At 38.1% G+C, this 20,000-nt stretch overlaps 2 protein-coding genes across 2 annotated transcripts; both read right to left on the minus strand.

The window, feature by feature from the left end:
• Nucleotides 1-2,041: 2,041 nt before the first annotated feature.
• LOC121952864 (organic solute transporter subunit alpha-like) lies at nt 2,042-8,565 on the minus strand. The gene is made up of 8 exons (XM_042499720.1): nt 7,643-8,565; nt 6,545-6,696; nt 6,329-6,402; nt 5,430-5,588; nt 5,149-5,260; nt 4,929-5,075; nt 2,788-2,893; nt 2,042-2,683 (listed from the first exon to the last, which is right to left on the minus strand). Exons 1-8 carry the CDS (start codon nt 7,716-7,718, stop codon nt 2,523-2,525), a joined length of 987 nt encoding a protein of 328 aa, XP_042355654.1. The 5' UTR covers nt 7,719-8,565; the 3' UTR covers nt 2,042-2,522.
• Nucleotides 8,566-9,252: 687 nt separating this feature from the next.
• LOC121952871 (palmitoyltransferase ZDHHC20-A-like) lies at nt 9,253-19,827 on the minus strand. The gene is made up of 13 exons (XM_042499728.1): nt 19,674-19,827; nt 17,866-17,892; nt 17,673-17,767; nt 17,420-17,540; nt 15,692-15,761; nt 15,230-15,262; nt 14,961-15,081; nt 14,219-14,351; nt 14,001-14,127; nt 11,799-11,885; nt 11,618-11,697; nt 11,436-11,482; nt 9,253-11,349 (listed from the first exon to the last, which is right to left on the minus strand). Exons 1-12 carry the CDS (start codon nt 19,789-19,791, stop codon nt 11,439-11,441), a joined length of 1,056 nt encoding a protein of 351 aa, XP_042355662.1. The 5' UTR covers nt 19,792-19,827; the 3' UTR covers nt 9,253-11,349; nt 11,436-11,438.
• Between the last annotated feature and the right edge of the window lie 173 nt (nt 19,828-20,000).

The following is a 20,000-nucleotide window of genomic DNA, read 5'->3' on the forward strand; positions in this document are numbered from 1 at the left end:
TTTGCAACATTCTATGCTATGGCATGTCTTGGTATGCTATTTTATTCTGTTTTGAGTTGTGTTCAGCTGTTTTTTGGACATGTCATATTTTGACATTTTTGCCTTACTATAGCCTTGCTTTTTGAGTCAGTTTTTCAACATCCATTCTGATAGTGTTTTTAACCATTTTTCTAATTTTCTATGCTATGGCGTGTCTTGGCACACTATTTTATGCTGTTTTGAGGTCTAAATGAGAAGAAGAAGAAATAAGAAAAGTGTGAGGAAAAAGCTTAGGGCTCCAGCTGCATGTGATGCTGCTTGAACCCCTAATTAATTATTGTGAGGTAAGGAGAGATGACATGCTTTGGGATGGAAAAGCACAGCCTCTAGTGTTAGATGACGAAACAACATGTGGCACAATTTGGCTGCAGATGGCTGTTAAGTGCACACACTGAGTCTGAAAATAAAGCTGCTGTCTCATCCGCATGTATTCCCTGTTCCAAATAAGTCTAAGTAAGTGGGTCAGCAATCTTTGAACAAATCTGGCTGTTTTTGTGGGCAGTGTTGAGAAAAAACAGTAGGAGACTTAATGGTAGAGTCATACTGGTACACAGTTGTGGAGGACAAAGACTTAGAATCAAGTTTCCTAATAAAATGTTTCTTTCGTTATTTGTCTCTTCACAGGGGAATAAATTATTGCAGAAGAGATGGACTGTCATGAGACTGAAAGCTTATATTGAATTTAAGTTAAAATGTTACAAAGACTTCCCTATGCACGCTGCTCAGTGAACAACAGTGCTTAGATTCGCAGTAGGACTATAGTGCAACGTGGGCACTGTAATGAGTATATTTGTAACCAAATAAGTACTGTTTAAGCATTACCTGAGTACAAAAACACATTAGATGCACATTGACACTCATTAACACAAATAAATAGGTGTTTTTATTTACTGTTGTTGAGGAAAATGTAAAGATAATGCTCTTATTCAAACAAATATTCATAAACAAACATAATCCAACCCCAAAAGACCACTTTCCCAATTTTCAGCCTTTCGTCCTCTCTGTGATTTATTTCAGTATGACACGTATAAATACACTGTAAAGTATGTTGTCACACTTTTCAGCATTCAGTATTATGTAAAAAAAAGGCACTGCTTCTCTCCTCCAGATGCCAGTTACAGAGACAGACGAACTGTTTTCTCTGTCCCGTCTCTATGCCAAGCTAAGCTCACTGGTAGTAGCTTCATATTTTCTGTACAGACCCGAGATTGGTGTCAACCAAACAGAATAAGCACATCATAAAATGTCAAGTTATTCCTTTAACCCTTTGGTTTCTTTCAAACACATTTGAAGAGGGCGACAAGCAACTTAACAAGAAATGGACCAAAAAAAGTAGTAATTAGTAAAAGGTCAGTAATTAGTAGAAAAGTTAAGTGTTTAAAGAAAAAAGTTTAAAGAAAATAACCTGAAAATTAGCAACAAAAAAGAGAAATTCAAAACAAAAAAATGACTTAAAGAAATCTATCCATCTATCTATCTATCTGTCTGTCTATCTATCTATCTATCTATGTAATTCAAATTCAAATCAGCTTTACTGGCATGAATGTTTTTGTTACATTGTTGCCAAAGCAAAATAATAGATAATTAAATGAATAAATACATTACAGAAATATATTTTAAACACATATTATATATCTACTGTTTTAGTTACATAGAAACATTTAGATCTATCTATCTATCCATTCAATCTGAGAATTATAAATATTGTTTTCAGGACATTTTCCCCCCCATTTATTGATAATATCTTTTGATTGTCTCCAGTTAACTATCACGTTTTACAGTTTTGTGCAGTTTGTAGTACATTTCTTGCCAAGTTGCTCATCATGTTTTTTTCCATTTTTTTCCAAAAGAAATTCAACACATTTTCTCAGGTTTCAGAACTTTAAATGCTCATGAAAGGTGTCTGAATGCAGCATAAGAAAATTGATGCTGATCAAGGTGTTAAAGGGTTAAAGGGTAAGTTCACATAAATCAAAAAAAAAGTAAGAAAAGAAATCCTCCCTATTCTCTACCTACAATTTATCAAACAGTATTGGCTTGTTTTTCAGGTTTTAAGATATCCATTTCTGCCTCCAATCCAGTACAATCAAGGTGTATAAAATACAATTTGGGTGCTCAAAACATTGAAAACACATAAACAATTGACCAGCCAGCATCTCTTCTCATAACCAATGTCCTGGTCACTGTGGATAACCCACACACCTCACTTTGGATACTTTTTTAAAGTGACTACTTCTCACACTGAACAAAGTAATTCAGCAAACCAGCCCTTTCAGTTTTGTCAAGTACAGAATATAAATGAATGTCAGTAAGTGCCGTGTATGGGAAAAGTCAGAAGAAAATAGGGATGAAAGTCACCATAGCAGTGCTGTTTTCTCCCCTTAAATTCCAGTGACAGAATGAGGTAAAATGTTTATAAAATGAAAACCTTTCATCAAACATTTGCAGTGTTGGCTCCCATTCTTCCATCACTGTCTCCTTTTTTAGACGTCATGCTCCACGAGAGCAGCCTGCAGGGTGGCTTTAGCGTTCTGGTCGTTGTCATGTGCCTCAGAGGGAAGTGGGTCATATGTTCGACGGTAGAAATTCCGAGTGACCAGCGTGATAATGAACATCTCCATGATCATCATCTGCTGACTTAGCACTGCAGGACAGGAAGAGAGAGACAGAGAGAACAAATCAGGGTTTCAGATGCATAATTTTACCTAAGTAATATGTGAGCAGCGGACATTCAGAGATGTTTCTTACTGGAGGCACGAGCTTGGGAAGAAAAGGGAGGGGAGCAGGCGATGGTTCCATCCAAGGCCAGGATGTTAATGATTGATGTCTGCAGCTGACTCAGTACAAGTACGAGCTAAAGAGAGAATTAACACTCATCAGTTACACAGTGTACACACAGTGTACATGCAGTTAACATTGCACTGTAAATATCAATATTTTTCAGGGCTTTTAAGGGTCCTGCCCTGAACATATCTGTATGACAATATTCACTAGTCATAATAGCACCACCTTGTGGCAAGAGGAAAAAAAAAATATTTTTATACTTTCACAAACTTGTCCTACACAATGAATCGCATCCAGTTGAAATTCTATCTATATGATCTTAAGACCTTCCTGATTGAAAGTTATCAAAGGTCCGTGCAAAACCTTTACCACTTGTCAGTGGCTTAGCATTGAACGCCAATGTTTCGCTGCGGAGGGGGGGAATATATTATAACTTTACTGCACATGCTTGTATGTCCTCCAAACTTGGCATAGTGGACAACAGTCCAGCCCTGAGTAGGTCCATATGCTAATTTTCTGTCTGTGTGCTAACATGCCTCAGTGGCACCCCCTACAATATTTCAACAAGGTAGCCCTCTCACTGCGTTTCACCTGCATGTATGAAATCTGGTACACGTGTCTATCATGTCAAGACATCACTAGAAATACTGAGCTAACCTATTTGCAGTCAAAAACTTACAAAATTTACCCACTGAGCCAAACCTCCTGACATTATGCATGATTTTGACATTCTGTTGAACATAAACTTGCATTCTCATGGTTTATGAGTAAGTTTATATAACAGACCAAGCCACTTGACACTTCAACTGTGCTTTACCTTGAATATGGCTCTTTGCTTTGGACAACTGAATTCACCTGTCCTGTACTGGGTGAGGTTCGAACTAATGATCTCATAGTCTGCAGGCAAGCCCTCCAACCAACTGAGCTAAACCTTCTGACATTTCAACTGTTTTAAGTTGTGCTTCAGACTCTTCTCTGGGAAGCAGCCTGTAAAACTTACCTGCCCTGGATAAGGTTAAAACTCAACATTCCAAATAGTTTTTTTGTTTAAAATGATAATTAATTAATTAATTAATTTACATGAAATTTTCATGGTTTGGTCTACAAATGATGTACACCAAGATGTGGAATTTATGTGCCCTCCAGTGCCATCTAGTGGGCGCTGGAGGGCACATAAATCTACATCATGTGAAATATTTCATTCCAGGGTCCAAACTCTCTGCATGCATTGTCTGACTTTCACAGAAATGAATGGCTAGATAGATAGATTTAGCTGGATTTCACCAGTACCCCAACATATGCGGTGGTTTGAGGGCCCCTTCATCGCTGCTTGCAGCTTTAATTATATATTGTATTGTATTGCATTACATTATATTACATATTAAAACACATTATATTATATTATTTCTGCTAATATATCCCACTAAATCCTACACACTGGACCTTTATAGGAATACTTCACCCACAAACTAATCATTTGTTAATCAATTTCTTAACCTGTGTTCAATCAAATTTGTGATGAATACTTAGCTTTTCTCCCATGCTACCATGATGAAGATTTCAGTATGTCAAAACAATCATTTACACACTCACACAACTCATGCAGTATAATCAAAGTCTCATTTATCCAGTCGTTTGCTTGTACTTCACAAACAAATCTGTTAACTAAAACGTTACTATTTAAAACACCTTCATATAAACAGTCTCACATCGATGAGCAGTGTGCCTCCACAAGCCTGTGCGCATGAACTCTGCTCAATGGAATGTACGGGTATTAAGAATTTTCTTTGTTTTTGGATCCTTCACTCACCGTGGAGGCGTGCAAAAAACACAAATATTTTTTCACAAATTCAAGGTAACATGGCATGAGTTACTGATAAATATTTTATCATTTTGTGGATGAAGTATTCTATTATAATTCCATGTCACCAGTGGTTATTTGTAGTGCTTGCTTCCCTGAACACTTAACACACAAGCTTTTTTCACCAGACTTTTTTTGCTTTCTTTTTTAATCTGCCATTGTAAGAAACTTGAGAAAAGAGAGAAAAAAAATGCAGCTGATACTGTGACATACATATATTGTATTGGCTGTGCTGATGACTCACCTGGTACATGGCATACTTGGGTACAATTTTGAGGCTGCGTAAAAAGCTGTTAGTGTTCATGAAGATGATGGCAACAGGCCAAAGTGAGGTGAGAGTGAGAACACCGATGAATGGGCCAATCCAAATGGCTGTACCAGTGATCTCTAGCTGAAAAAGAAGCAAAGGTATATAAATTTAATTTTGTCAATCAGATATGTACACAAGCATTTCAAATACTTACATCAGCGGGATCGAAGTTGCCATTTGTCCACAATATTATGGAGAGAACAGAGAGCACCGTCTTTAGGATTGCATACTGAAGAGCACCTATCTTCAGGATGAATAACATTCGCCTGAATGATCCCAGAAAGAGATCCACATTAGAAATGTACAAAATTAGAAGACAATAATCCTGCTCTTATTTATATTTAATAACTGACTGCACATATTACCATAAAAACCTCAATGTATGAACAGTAGACTCAGAACAGTAACACACAGACTGTATAAACAGGTAAATACCGTGACATGGGCACACGGGGTAAACAGATGCAGCAGCAGCAGCAGGGTCCTGTGCGGATCATAAAGGGTTTACCAGAAAACCGCTTCAGAAAAGCAGTGCTGCCCCCAAACTCCTCGACCAACAGAACCAAGACTTTGTACACCACAACTGCAAAATAACTTGAGAAGAAAAAGAAGGGATTCAGGCCTATTTATAGACAGCAGGTATGGAATAATTCCCAAAAATCACTCTGAACCACTGAGCTTTGGTTTCACTATAAGAGGTGCTACATTTATGTTTTTTCATCAAGGGAGCCATACGACAATTTTTTTTTTTTTTTTATTTCTTTATTTCTTTATTTCTAAAATAAAAACCCGCCTTATCTTGGCATTTGAGAACAAATCACTAAAATCCCTTGTTAATGGATTTTGACCCAGCTGTTAAACGTGCTGTAGTAGACATAAATCCCATAAATCACAAAGCACATAAAATGCATCACTGGAGGCGGCAACAGCCTATAAAGATTTCCTGTGTTTTATTGAAGTTGAGTACATGCTGGTTGGAGATGGTTTTTGTGTCCTTTCGTTAATCTGTACAAGAGATCATTTGTCCTGTAAGTCATCATGCCTAATTGATCCACTTGGCACACTTTTCAATCTCCGGTGCAATTCCCTGGCATATAAGGATATTCTGACCATCAGCAAATTAAAGGTTAAAGTCATAACTGACCATTGCACAACCTAAAAATGTTGTTTGTTTCCACTTTAAAGGAAGGAAATGAAGCATGTGCAGATAGGAGAGAACTTCTGAAAATACAGATTCATATCCATTTCAAAATCATATTTCAGCCTTTTGACTGCTACGTGAGAAAATACTTTGTTCTTACCACTAATTTAGCTGGAGTTTAGAGAAAACTCACCAGTTTGATGTCATGTCTGTGAACATGACTGCCCTCGGGATCCACATCCCAAAACAAGACATGACAGAAATGACCTGAAAGAGAGAAATACAAGAATGTGCATACATTGAGATTTCATGTTGTATTCAAAGGGTCTTGTACCCAAGCTCATAACACTCACTTCACAAATAAAGTGGTTTTAAATTTGTTATTGTTATATTATAACATCATGCTTACTGGTGCTGCACCATTTATCCATATTAGGGTTGTCTTCTTGGGGTAGGGCAGGTTCTTATAAATATAGACACACTGCTCCAGGTACAACAGCAGGGAGATGCAGGACATGAGGGTGAGCATGGAGTGCAGGCACCATCCAGATGTATCTAGCTCTGACATAAAACAGAGAGGGAGAGAGAGAGAGGATTGGATTATTTCATAATACAGAACATGAACTATAGGCTTCGTACAGTATGAAACACTTAAAAATCACATGCAAACAGCACAAAACTGATTTTGCTTGTTTTAAAGATGTGTGGGACATTGGATTTTTGAAACAGAGACAAAAAAAAGAAAGTAGAGATACACCACACTAGTCATGATAAAGAGAATATGGATCAGGGCATAAATGGTGGTGGTGGGTTGTTTTGTATTTTAAGATTTTTTTTTTTTTTTTGCCTTTTTGCCTTTATTTACAGATTAAATGTCAAAAGGATAGAGAGGGGATGAAATGCAGCAAAGCCACACAGGCTGGAGTTGAACCCATGGCTGCTGCAGCGAGGACTTAGCCTTTGTAACATAGGGTGCCTGCTCTACCATGTGAGCTACTGGGTACTCCCAGGTGACGTATTTTTGATGCACTGAGCATCTGCCATTGAATAAAGAGCGAAAAAGTCTGAATAGGGCATGCAAAAGGAGAAGTTGATAGGTCAAACAAAGTCCAGACTTTCATCCAGGAGACTCCTGTATGTGTCCTGGGTAAAACTAAAATCCATGTAATTTCAAGACTGTGCTAGTATGAAAAGCACAATACACTAGTAATCTGTCCACATACAGAAAGACAAAAAAACACCTGGCAACCATAACTGCTCCTGTGGTAATTCCCGCCACAACAGGTGCCTCCATGATGACACACACACACACACACACTCATAAGCTGAAAGCAATACCAGCCCGGCTGTCACAGCTGGAAATCAATATCAGATGGTGCATTAAATACTTATAGACACACACAGTGGCGTGTGTGACACAGCTGAGTGCACTGTAATCAAATTAGCTCAGACTGGTTGATAATGAAACATTATCAGCGAGCAGAGTGTGGACATGTAGGTCACTTACGTTTTATCACGTCGATAGCCAGCGGGGGCTCCTGTAAACAAGCTGGATCGATGGTGCTGTTGAGGGCTTCCTCCATGGTGTCCAGAAATTCCTGCTGAGAAATTCACTAAGAAGAGATCGCCTAGACAAATTAGACTTTTCTCCTTGTTGAAATGACTTCAGTGAGACCGGATCGGCAGTAAAATATCAGGGTCTGCTTCAATAATCTCCCTTCACATCAGAGTGTCTGCCGGTGGATTCTGGTAGCAGATTTAACAGCGAGTGTACTTTACCCTTAAGGTGACTTCTAAGGAGTGAAGTTGAGATGACAGCTTAAAAGTTAATGAGAACACCTCAGCAGGTGATATTCATTCACAGACTTAAGTCACAGTAATTAAAAAAACACAAAGTTCAGAGGTGGTGACACAACATAGTGACGGTGAAGGGCCAGATGAACTTTGACAAGGTGTGTTGCTTTCTACTTAGATATACAAGGATATAAAAAGATAAAGGAATTTCCTTCAAATATGAGGAATGTGCATGTTTTATTATTCAGTTTCAGCGCCTTAAGTACACATACAGCATTTCTACACCCAAATCTTCAGAGTGTGACTACTGAATTATGCAGAGTTATTACTAAAACAAATAGGGTATTTGGGGCTTTATGCAGGCTGAGGTTGATATTGTCAGAAAATATGCATGGGTGGTGGGACATAAGAATGTTATATTCAGGTTCAAACAAAAGGAAAATGGAAACCTGTTTATATCAACAAGTGTCCCACTAGTGTTATTTTGCCTTCTCCAGAGAAGGCAAAATGACACTAGTGGGACACTGAATAAATTGATACAAATTTAAAATAAAATGAGATTGATAATTAGGAAACCTAGGACAATCTTTCATGACACTGTAATAGGTTCAAAGGATTTACTCGCTCCAAAGTAAATCTGAGACTCTTACACCTTCACAACTGTTGCACTGTTATTGTGAGGTGAACGGCACTGAGGTTATTCACCTTTTCTCGGTGAGCCGGCCAATCTTGTTCCCCACGCAGTATTATCCCGTGTCGGAAAAAAGTAAATAAGTGACAAACGCCTGCCTGAACATGTCAGCACTGTCTGACTTTAATGTGCGTTCTCATGCTATAACTATCTGTGTCATCATGTCTTCATAAGTATGGTTACACGTGTTTCTCATTTAGTGTCTTTTTTCTTTTTAGAAAATCCACCACTGGATTATTGTTACCACAGCATATATCATTGTTGGCCAAACAGACTGAGGCTCTAGTGACCTTCAAAATTAAGAGGAATTAAGGGTCTACAGCCATGTTAACAGCTCTATTAGACATTACTTGGACACAGCGGTGGTAAATGGACTTGCAATTATATAACGCTTTTCTACTCATTTGACAACTCAAAGCTTTTTCATTACTACAAAATTAGCAATACAAAAAGGCAAGTTATTTTAAACACATCTTGACATAAATGTAGTTTAAGCTGGTTATGACAACCATCTGCAGAGGGCTGACTGTAATCAGGGAGAGTCACAGTCAAACTCTGCAATTATTTGACAGTAAATTCTAAATTCGTCTAATTTCTTACTAGTTTGAAATAAGAAAAATCACACCCTATAGTTTCTTACATGACATTTATTTCTACACAACAATGAGGGTCAACCTGCGTGAATCATTTAGTCTCAATGAAACAGTAGCTACTGGGTGGTGCACTAAGCAGAAATCAGTCTGTGAAGTTAGTTATTAAACTACTGTGAGATAGTGTGAGCACCTGCACATGGGCTGGCACTCACTCAGCAATATATACACGCTATTGTCTGTTGATCATTCAGGAAAACCCCACACTGCTATGCATCAAATACACTACAATTAATGTAATACAATGAAGCAGCTGCCAGAAGCACAGACAGATTTCATGATGCATGACGCTAACCCTCTTTTTCATTACCCGTATATAAAGTCTACCTTATCTATCCTGGTTGAGGATCAAGGACAAAGTGGATCAAACATACCTGACATCTGACAGTGATTTTTAACTGTTTTTGCGGTTTCATTTTGTGCTCTTGCTTTCCAACTCTCAAATAAATCATTAAACTAAAAAAGCAATTAAGACATGTTTATTCACTGGCATTAAAAGGTAACTGGTATCTTCAACTTATTTTCCCACATTTCTGTGTCTAAGTGACAAATGGGAACAACAGTTTTTGAAATTGGTCCAGTAATAAGGGAGCGGTCTGCAACTGGCAGCCACGAAACCAGCTGCTGGGTATTCACTCTGGACATATGCATCTTCACTTTACATCCTCTAAAAGTGCTTGTTTTTTCCACTGACAGGCTCAGATTGTTATTTTAAGTTTCTAACAAAATTATGGAAAGGATGCCTACAGAGATAGACTTTTTAGTTAGAGTCATCCTTTTTGTTTTACTAGAATCAGCCCTGAAATTGCTGTCGCCGAACCTACCAGACTCCATTTGAATTAATAGTAATATTTTCTAAAGTTGATAGAAATACCGTTTTGGTTCGTCTTTCCACTGTTCCACTGTTCATAAACCCACAATTCGCCTAGTTAGATGTGAAAATAACAGGAGAAGAGCAAGAGGTAGGTTGAACATTAGAGAAGCAGCGGGGGAAACGGCGCATACAGCTGACATATTTTCACATCTAACCGGGTGAATAGGATGCGGGTTGAAAAATACCGGTTACCCTTTAAACACTCAAGACTGACTTATAAAAGTGATAATATTCCTGGGTAGAGGACAATGTGCATATAAAAAAAATTAATAATTTATATAAATAAAAACAAAAAAATCCATAAAATCAATTGACAATAACGACGATGCAATTAATTTATAAAAGCTTGAAAACAAAAAAAATCTTTAAAAACTTACAGTGCAACAAAACTATAATCTAATAGAAAATTACACTGATCTATTGGTTACGCTTTATTTGAAATTAAATTAGATTAAATTAAATTATTATAACTCAAGGTGAACTAGATTTGGTCCTCACATTTTAAGCTTTCATCACCTCTGTGTGTGATCATAATAAGAAAATCTGAAATGTAAAAACATAAATATGTGTGTAAAAAGTGTAAACAGAAAGACCTTGAAATATTTTCAGTCATGTAAACTGTGAGCTAAATTAGACCAGCAGATACTGAATACCAGTCTGAATAATTGCACTGTGCTTGATCATTTTTACACTGTTGACAGTGTTGAAATGTCTCACCATTTTGTGACTTATACACATCTTGCTTTAGTGGCTCCTGCTGCTTTATCTTAGTTATTAATTCTTGATTAATACTGATAACAGATGATTCTCTATTAGGAATGTATAATGTGATTAATCCATGTAGCTAAACACAGACACTGCGGACATACAAGGGGGAAAAAGCAGTCCCAGAGTTTTTCAGATGCATAATTACAAAACATTAATTGAATGTCTTTGGCTAAAAACAAAGACGAAACCTGTGAATCACCTCTTGCTTCAGACTGGTGCAGTCTACGAGGTCACTGTACAGTCCCTGTTGACATGATAGCAGTATTGTTGTGGTGCTGGTTTAAAGCACGTTGGATGAAATGTGGTCCATTGAATGTACATACAGAATATGTGGCTTGAGGCTGCACTGTCCACTCAAAACAAGGTTGAGGACGGCTCCTGTGGAGGCGCTGATGCTCCCGCTTTAAGGCATCATAGTTTACTGACGTGCCTGCAACCTGCAGCAACAGCCAACAAAGTAAAAATAAACACAGGGAAAGGATCACACCTACAAAACTACAACATTGACGTTATGCTCATATACCTGCTACGGCTCACTCTCCATTGTAACAGAGACTGTCTGGGCTCCATCTGAAAGGACAACATCAAGGACAAAAAATATGTTCCAGAAACTGTTAAAGGGTCGATTTTTAAGCAGGAAAGTTAATTACACACTTCACATATTAGTCAGAATGCAACAAAATGAAATTGCGAGAAACAACAAACCCATTTTCTCCTTGCTGTCATCAACTGTGTGTTGTATATTGTTACCAAGCACAGAAGGGTTGGTGTCCCCATCAGCAAGGCTGTGGTTAAAGTGGCATTAGAGATTAACAATCAGCTAACAAAACTGAAGGGAAACACATTCAATATTTGTGGGGAACACACGTAAACAAACAATACTAACCTTTTGCCATTCTGCTGGAGGACACTGTTTGCCATCTCAGGATCTATGTGTACCAATCTGGTAACAAAGGAATGACCATCCCCCAGACTGATAAAATAAAGATAAAGACAGCATTAGTAAACATGTTAGCATTGGATGTTATCTGTACTATACTATAGTATAATAGCTTCAATACTTGATGATAGAAATGAAGTTTAAAAGTCAGGTCAAAAGTTTCAAATAATGAGGCAAGCTTATATAAAAGTAATCCCTTTAAGCAAAAACCTCAGACCATTCTGAATACTGTTTCCAGTTTTTTTCTGTACTTTGAAGACATGCGGTCATCAGATCATGATAAATTTCTGTATATGGTCATATGCTCCAGGCACACTGCTGCTCCAAGTGTTTACATTATACTACACTGTTACATGTAGCTACATGCTAACATCAGGAAAATATGTAATCTTGGTTGCTGATTGCTGTTAATTTCTTCCCAGTTTCAGATCAAATTTATTCTGGAACATGTCCAGTTGTAAAGATTTTCATTTAGAAGCTTGCATTGGTAATTTTTCACTGCAGAAAATACCACTATAATCTGTCACGGTCATTCTCCAGAAATGCAGAGATATGGAAGACCGAGAGATGCTGACCACTCAGAGCACGGGCTTTTATAGAGGGGGGTCTTAAAGAGACGGCGGCTAAAGCCTCCTGAAGACTGTGAGAGTTTTGGAATCTTATAATTAGTGCAGCTACACTCTGCAACATGGTTCTCAATAAAGTTGGGTGAGACATCAAGTTTGATGTATGCAAACTGCTACGCACAGTAAACGCCAGACATAGATAGTAGCAGCAGTCATAAAGTGAGATTCTCATCCCAAATTTCTGACACTGTCAGAATTTTATCCCAGTCTGTCTCTGATCGCACAACCATGACGACAGCCATACTTGATCGTCTCTCACTGTGTGACATAAGACCACCATTTCAGAGCCACGACTAAATATATCGCCACGTTTCATGCATGATGGTCATCTATCGTCCGGGACAGCCCAAAAACGCACAGTGTGTACAGGGCTTAAAACAGAGTGTCTCAGAGTGAATGCAGGTGTTCCAGCGCAGACAGTATGGCGAAAATAGTGTTAGTGTGTTTAAATAGTTGTTAAACAGTTTTTGCACATTAAATGTTAACTAGAAATCCAAACTTCCCTGATTGACAGAAGTGTCAACTTGTTACACTAAGTGTCCGTCTGCAGTCTGGCGTTGTGCGATTTTTGAGGGAAAGGGTCGATTCATTCAGTAGCCAATCACTGCCATCACTTCTAAAAACATATTCACATGAATCTAACATCATTTTAAGTCCACACTGATATGCCGTCATGCCTTCATAGCCGTTTTGCCTGGGTTTTAAGAGTGGTGAAATGTAAAACAAACTACAATGACGGGCAATATTCAGAAGACATGTTGATTTAGAGCAGCCTCGACAGCAGCATCTATTCTGTCTGAAGCGCTCGTCATGGTTGTTATTATTCCTCTTGGTTCTGGTTCATCACTTGACAACAGCTTTAGTCCTGCCCATGGTGCTGATTAGCTACTTGAGTCCCACTGTGGCACACATTGGTTATTTTCTTATTTTAACCAAGAAATCGCGTTTTCTTGCCATAATGTGTTATGCTGCTGTATTGTACATAAAACATAAGAAAAACCTGTCCTTTTTCTTTTTGCACCCACCACACTCTACACATGTGGATATGTCTATATGTCCATAACATATGTTTCTATGCAGGTATGTCTATACACCATGTTTATATTTTCTTTCTTTCTATTGCCCGATTATTTAATTTATGTACATATAGTATATTTTTAGCTTTTTTTCTCTTCGTTTTTCTATTCTCTTTTTCTCCTTTTATTATTTGCACCGTGAGCATGGAGAGAAACGCAATTTCAATTCCTGTATCTCTAACAAACCTGTCAGAATTTACAATAAAGATGACTTTGACTTTTTATGACTTTGACAAAGCCAGGTGAATAAGTCAACTTGAACTTATGGGGTGGATGGATTTATGGATACAGGCATACCCAAAATACAAGTAGGCTATAAACCTGAAAATAAGCTTAATAACTCCCCCTTCAAGCACAGCGTAGACACGTTGCTAGCAACAAATTTGCATCATTGTGATGCTAAGGCAACCAATAGCTACAGTTACATCAGGTCAGAGTAGACTCACCTTGAGAAAACAGGAAACAACCAGTACTTTCCTTGGTCTCCAAACACCTCTGCTGCATTTCGGCTAAAGCCCAGAGAAAACCCGTTTTTGTCTGGACCGTTTGTGAAGACAGGAGCCCTAAAAGCCTCTGAGAGCAGATGCAAAAATATAGTCAGTCAGCGATTATTTTTTAAATGAAATAATCAGAAATGGAATTAATTATACAAATTTATAGCTACCTATAGTGGTCCTGTTTTTTCCCACAAGCCACAGATGGTAGCTGAGAAGTGACAGGATGCTGATAAAGAACAGGGCAGCCACGAAAAACAGAAACAAGATGTGGAATTTGGCATGCGTGTCAGGCAGCTGTTTCTTTAGAAGGGAACAAAAAAAGCAAAAGTGTTAGTCTTATCTGTCTGCAAAATATTTCCTGTTCTTGTATCACGTACTCTTGACCCAACGACTAAATGCAGCAAAGTGGAAAATGGAACATTTAATTGTTACTTTGTTGCCTCATTACTTCTCACACAGGACAGTATTGCTGTATTTTTGGCTATAATACAATACACTCCTTCACTGTCGGACCAGAGACAGGGGCCATTGTCTCCTGGTAAGCAGTATGCTGAAGAGGATCTCCTGATAAGTGATCACATGACTCACTTCTGCACCACAGTGACACATTTTTAAACCAATTGGTCAATATCTCACACTACAATCATCCCATGGCTTACCACAGCCTGACTGCACAATTTAATCATTAATAATGTTGTCCATCAGAAGGTGCAACTTATTTTTGTTTTAGTTTTCTTAAGTTTCAAAGAAGATTAATGTTTTTAACCCAAGGCTACTAAATGCAAATCTTATGAGTAAAATGAGACTTAAAAGATCTGATTATCACTTTTGACAAACCACAGCGAGCATTCACAGGCAAGAGCATGCCAATTTTGTTTTATTAAAGTAAGAGGAAGTTACTGTACTCACGGTCCAGAATTTGATGAAATACTGGATGACTGTAGCACAGATGACTGCACAGTAAAGTGAGGCATAGGCCAGGAACAAGACAAAGTACTTGTAGTTTGAGAATCCAACACAGTTATTCACCCTGAAGAGAAAAAAAAGGAAAGTGATGCTTATCTCATGCACTTAAAAAAAACAGATAACTTGCTGACAACAGTGCAACACGCAAACTTCATCGTGATCATGATGGAATAAAAAAATGTTAAACGTATGATTAAATGAGAAAAGCCTACCAGGGGCAATGATGATCCATTTTCAACACACACCTTGAAGAATGAGATGAGGAAAACAAACATCCTATAAGTACAATATAGTGGCTTTTGCTGAAACCCAGAAGCACTGAAAGTGCATAAAAAATAGTGCTCAAAACAAAAATAAAAAGATGTTTTATCTAAAACAAAAGGTTGACAGTTTGGTTTAAAACCAGCTAACATATGCATTCTGTTTTTCTTTTATTTCTTTATTTATTCTTATTATTTCTCAACAGCAACACATTTGCATTTTCTACTCACTTCCTGTTAGCAGAAGCTGCACTTAATGTTTACTTGAAGCCAGAAATAACAACCAATATGTATGTAAACATTAAAATTGTTTGAAAAGTTTAAACATACAGTATCTGCTCCTTCTGGGAAAACAGTATAAAAATGAAAATGGAGAACCTTAATATACAGTGTGTACACTGAGAAAACACTCACATCTCACAGGTGGAGCAGTGATGGCAGCGGTCAGGTTTGATTACCTGGCAGTGGTCACAATAACGGATGGCTATTTAAAGAAAATGAGAGCAGAGTTAGTGCTGTACCACTATTACTCTTACATATAAAACCCTTACATTTAAACAAGATAAGCATCTTAGGGATGTTTTAATGCTTTCACTTCACCTTTGTTTATACATGTCCTGCTCTCTTTAATGTCTAAACCACAAATTGACCATCTCTTATTAATTCTTTTAGTTTAATAAAGGCTGAATATAAATATGAAGCGTCTTTTCTGATGTCCCTGTGAAACAGTATAGGTGAGATCATGACTGTTGACGAGCAGAGGAGGCAGGTGTGGCCTTAGAGATAACAAGGTGTACCTGTTTCCAGTTAATCCTCCTGATACATGCAGCTCCCTAAACACAACAGCGACGAGCCTGACATGCTTTAGCAGGGAGACGTCATAAAGGACTTCCTCTCAGAAAGATAAATAGTGTTGCATTTTTATCTAAAAGGGAAGACACAATGTAGCAACACACTTACGCAATTTGATCTGTGAGGCAATAGTGACAACAATAAAAACTTATTTCAAGGGATACTTTGTCTATTTTCAACTAGCTTTGTGTCATGATGAAGGTAGTATGTGTAAATGAAGTTTGGTAAAATTCCCTTCATTTTGCCAGAGTCCAGGTCTCCTTGCTTGTTTTTCAGCAAAAACCTGCAGTGGACTTTGCTGATTCTTGTCTCTGATTCTTGGCCTGTTGCTAAAACTGCAGATTGTACTTCCTCGATTTTGTCAAGGTCATTGGAGCTTTGTGGTTCGACACGTGCACAGTGTAACTGGAGCTGTGACTTTAGAGAGTTACAGCAGACAGTGCCGAAATAAAGAAACAGTGTCCACTCAGGTGCTCTTTTCAGCCTCTCTGGGGGCTCTCGGCCAGTTTTTGGGTACGTTTAGATGAATTGCAGTCGATTTACAATGGAAAGTTTTCATATAAAAAGAATTTGTTTATTGTCCATTTTTACTCTTATCTTCATTTTGGTGGGAAACAGAATGCGAAGAATACGAGGGGGAGAATCAAAAAGACAAATTCAATATTTCCACGAATATCTTAATCATACTGACCAGTTGTCTTTGTATACTATTTTACATAACGTAAAATACATATATTGTATATTACATACATACAAATAAATGAATCATCCCTTTTTCTATGATAGTGCACCAGCTACTCAGCCTCTAGATCAGATTCAACTGTTCATGTGTTGTACCCCAAGGACATAAAACAATATGACGACATGACTCCTCCTCTGTTTAACCTCCTTGATTTTTATTGCCAACCAGCACCGAAGACACAAAGAGTACAGAAGTGGATCAGAGAGCTGCCTTTCACCCTCTTTTCCAGTTCTGGACACACAAGCTTGCATCACCCACCCGCAGGATTGTTTGGTCCAGTGTGGCACAGTGCACTCTGGTAGTTGTTAGTCATCTACAACTTGGGCAAAAATGAATGCCACAGCCCTTTTTCTCTGTTTTCTCTGGTCATGTAGCACAAATTTTAAAAGTTTTTGTGTCTTTCTACTCCATACACATCCCAGTTTTATCTTTCCAGCAGAGGAAAACTTCTTTAACAGAGATTTCCCTGCTGGTCTGCTAAAGTAGCCATAGGGCATTAAACAGGAAGCAAACCACAGTTAGTTTTGCTCTTGCTGTGAAAGCCTCACCTCCTCCAGCCGTGCGTGTATACACGGGTAAATTCTTCGCCACCTTCTTCAGAATCTCTTGTTGCGTTTCGGCTCGCTCCTCTCTCTCATACAGTTCCTTCTCTGCTCTGGGCAGAGCAAACTGACAAGAGGAGAAGCGACTGGAGTCAGTCACAGTCCAACAAATAACATCTTTAGGACAGTTTTCTATGTATGTGTACACATAAACAATTATATGAAGTGTTCATGGGAATTTTTTTTTTTCCTGGCTTACCGCTTTTGAGGGGCTGGCTGGTTTGGACCCGATAGTTTTCCAATAGGACCATATAAACATGGTGAGGACAATGTGAAATACAACCAAATAACTGACTGTTGAGAGAAGGAAAAAAGTTTGTAGTTACATTATATCTCTGACATAATCTTTGCTATGAATCATTAACATGAGAGGACTTGTACGTATCACTTACTTCGTTCTGCATTACTTGGGATTGTATCTACATAAGGCAGAGAAAAAATATATTAGTGAGCAGTAATGAAAATCCTAAGAATGCATGACTACACATCCCCCACCACACACACACACACACACACACACACACACCACCCCTTTCTCGCACCATGTGGCAGCCGCCTGGCACCGACAGCAGTGACCCACCCATGACAGAGAGCTTTGTTTAAGCAGCAGGGATGTCCCTGTCCTGACCGCTGAGTTACAGACATAACTACAGTACAACGACATACTGATAATGGTATCATCAGTTCCAGGCTGACACGACAGAAAACCTTCTGTGAGTGCAGGGGAGTTGCGTGTCGGGACACGCACAACTGATCAATATCCGTCTGTTCAAACATACCATCAGTTCTCATGTAAGATGAATTGCTGTCAGACCTGCTTGTTTAAGCTCGGATGATCACTTGCTGAATGAGTGTGCTCAGTTGTAAATCTTGTGATGTTATTTCTAATCCCTTCATCAGAAACAATTTGTCCCTTTGATTTGGCTGCACTTACTTCAATTAAAAAAATAAGAGCCACAGCAACGTTTGTTTATTGCAAATGTTTAGGTGTAGGTGGTTTAGTAGTTTGCTCTTAAAGAGTTGAACAGAAGTCCTTTATAACATCTTCCATAGAAAATTAATAACTTTCAATGCATCATGAGCTTCAATTATAGCCATCCCTCTTTACGGTTAAAGTACTAATGCTACCAAGGTTTATCCATTATTGCTCATAACACTCAGCAAACAAAGGTGAAAGACACCAAGCTAAACTTTTGGGAAAGAAAAACAAACTTTTGCCGTTTTGCTGAAGGACACTGTTTGCTTGCTCAGGATCTGTGTACCAACTTGTAATCGCTTAAATAACAAATTCAAAGAAAAAAACAAAAGTACTATCATTGTCATTTGTAAAATGTCAACTTCTCGTCTGAGATTTCTGAGATAAAAGAAGAAGAAGAAGAAGAAGAGGAAGAAGAGGAAGAAGAAGTAAATTCGAGATACATAATTGCAATGTGTCAGAAATAAGAATGCACATTTACAGAAGCATAGAAAACAACAACAGAAATCAACTTGGACCTATTTATAATATACCTACATTTTTAAATCTATTAAAACTATGTGTATGCTTTAAAGAAGCTATTAAATTAGAGAACAACATTGACAATTTATCTACGTCAGGCCACAAATGCATATTTAAACAGTAAAAAAAAAAAAAATCTGATAAAGAACTAAGGATGCATATACAGAAACACAAAAAACAACAACATAAATAAACTCGAACCCCTTTATAATTTACCAACATTTTTAAAAACCATAAAACCAATGTTTAACTGAGCTATTGAATTATAGAGATTAGTTTGCCATTTTTTTATATATAGCGCATATTTAAATAAGAAAAAGAAATCTTTTGCCTCCGTTTGCACCTTCATTTCAGTTAACTGACTGTGATATCAAATGTTACCCGGTGCATTGCAACTATCACGATGAAGTTATCGAGTCTCTCCTCTCCCAATCTTACTGAAAAAGTTGCCTGATTAAATTAGTGTCAGAAAATCCTGACACGAAGAACAACATGCACGCCAATTGTTAAACAATCTGAAACAAACAAATATAATGCAATATCGTCCCGAGGTTGAAACGCTTGTTTACAGTGTGCAGCCTGGGGGTGAATTTAAATCTCACTCCAACTAGCTTATCAAAGTTGGCAGCCCTGAAACTGTCAACACAAGCAGATATCCGCCCCACGACAGCGATGAATACTTCTAAAAGTAAGTGTACTTACAGACACAAAGCTCCACAACATAAGCGTAATAAGACCAACCGACGACGAGGTTTATAAACAGGACAGGTACCCAGTTTAGAGCCCGTTTACAGCACCTCAGTGCATGAGAGGGCGCCATCTTTAATCCAAGTGGGACATTAGGTGGCGGTGACGTCATTTCCATGTTTTTAAATGCCCGGGAGCCAAAGATGATAAAACACCAAGATGGTTAACTGACACCCAGGCGCTCAGGAACACGCGCAGGTGGTTGAGTTGTGGTTCTCCTTCGTCCCGCATTGAATTTTTATCTAACTTCAGCGCTCATTTGACACACTGCACTCATGAGTC

This window comes from Plectropomus leopardus, chromosome 13 (assembly GCF_008729295.1).
Source record: "Plectropomus leopardus isolate mb chromosome 13, YSFRI_Pleo_2.0, whole genome shotgun sequence".
In the NCBI taxonomy this organism is placed as follows: domain Eukaryota; kingdom Metazoa; phylum Chordata; class Actinopteri; order Perciformes; family Serranidae; genus Plectropomus; species Plectropomus leopardus.

Bases quoted from the DNA above. Each gene is read 5' to 3' on its own strand.
- LOC121952864 (XM_042499720.1), bottom strand. From the start codon at position 7,718: ATGGAGGAAGCCCTCAACAGCACCATCGATCCAGCTTGTTTACAGGAG. The intron at 5,261-5,429 runs GTATTTACCTGT...GGGATCATTCAG, and splicing joins CCCCGTGTGCCCATGTCACG to GCGAATGTTATTCATCCTGA. The intron at 5,076-5,148 runs GTAAGTATTTGA...CTTCTTTTTCAG, and splicing joins GCAACTTCGATCCCGCTGAT to CTAGAGATCACTGGTACAGC.
- LOC121952871 (XM_042499728.1), bottom strand. From the start codon at position 19,791: ATGGCGCCCTCTCATGCACTGAGGTGCTGTAAACGGGCTCTAAACTGG. The intron at 14,128-14,218 runs GTAGCTATAAAT...ATCTGCTCTCAG, and splicing joins AAAAAACAGGACCACTATAG to AGGCTTTTAGGGCTCCTGTC. The intron at 11,886-14,000 runs GTGAGTCTACTC...TTATTTTATCAG, and splicing joins TTGTTTCCTGTTTTCTCAAG to TCTGGGGGATGGTCATTCCT.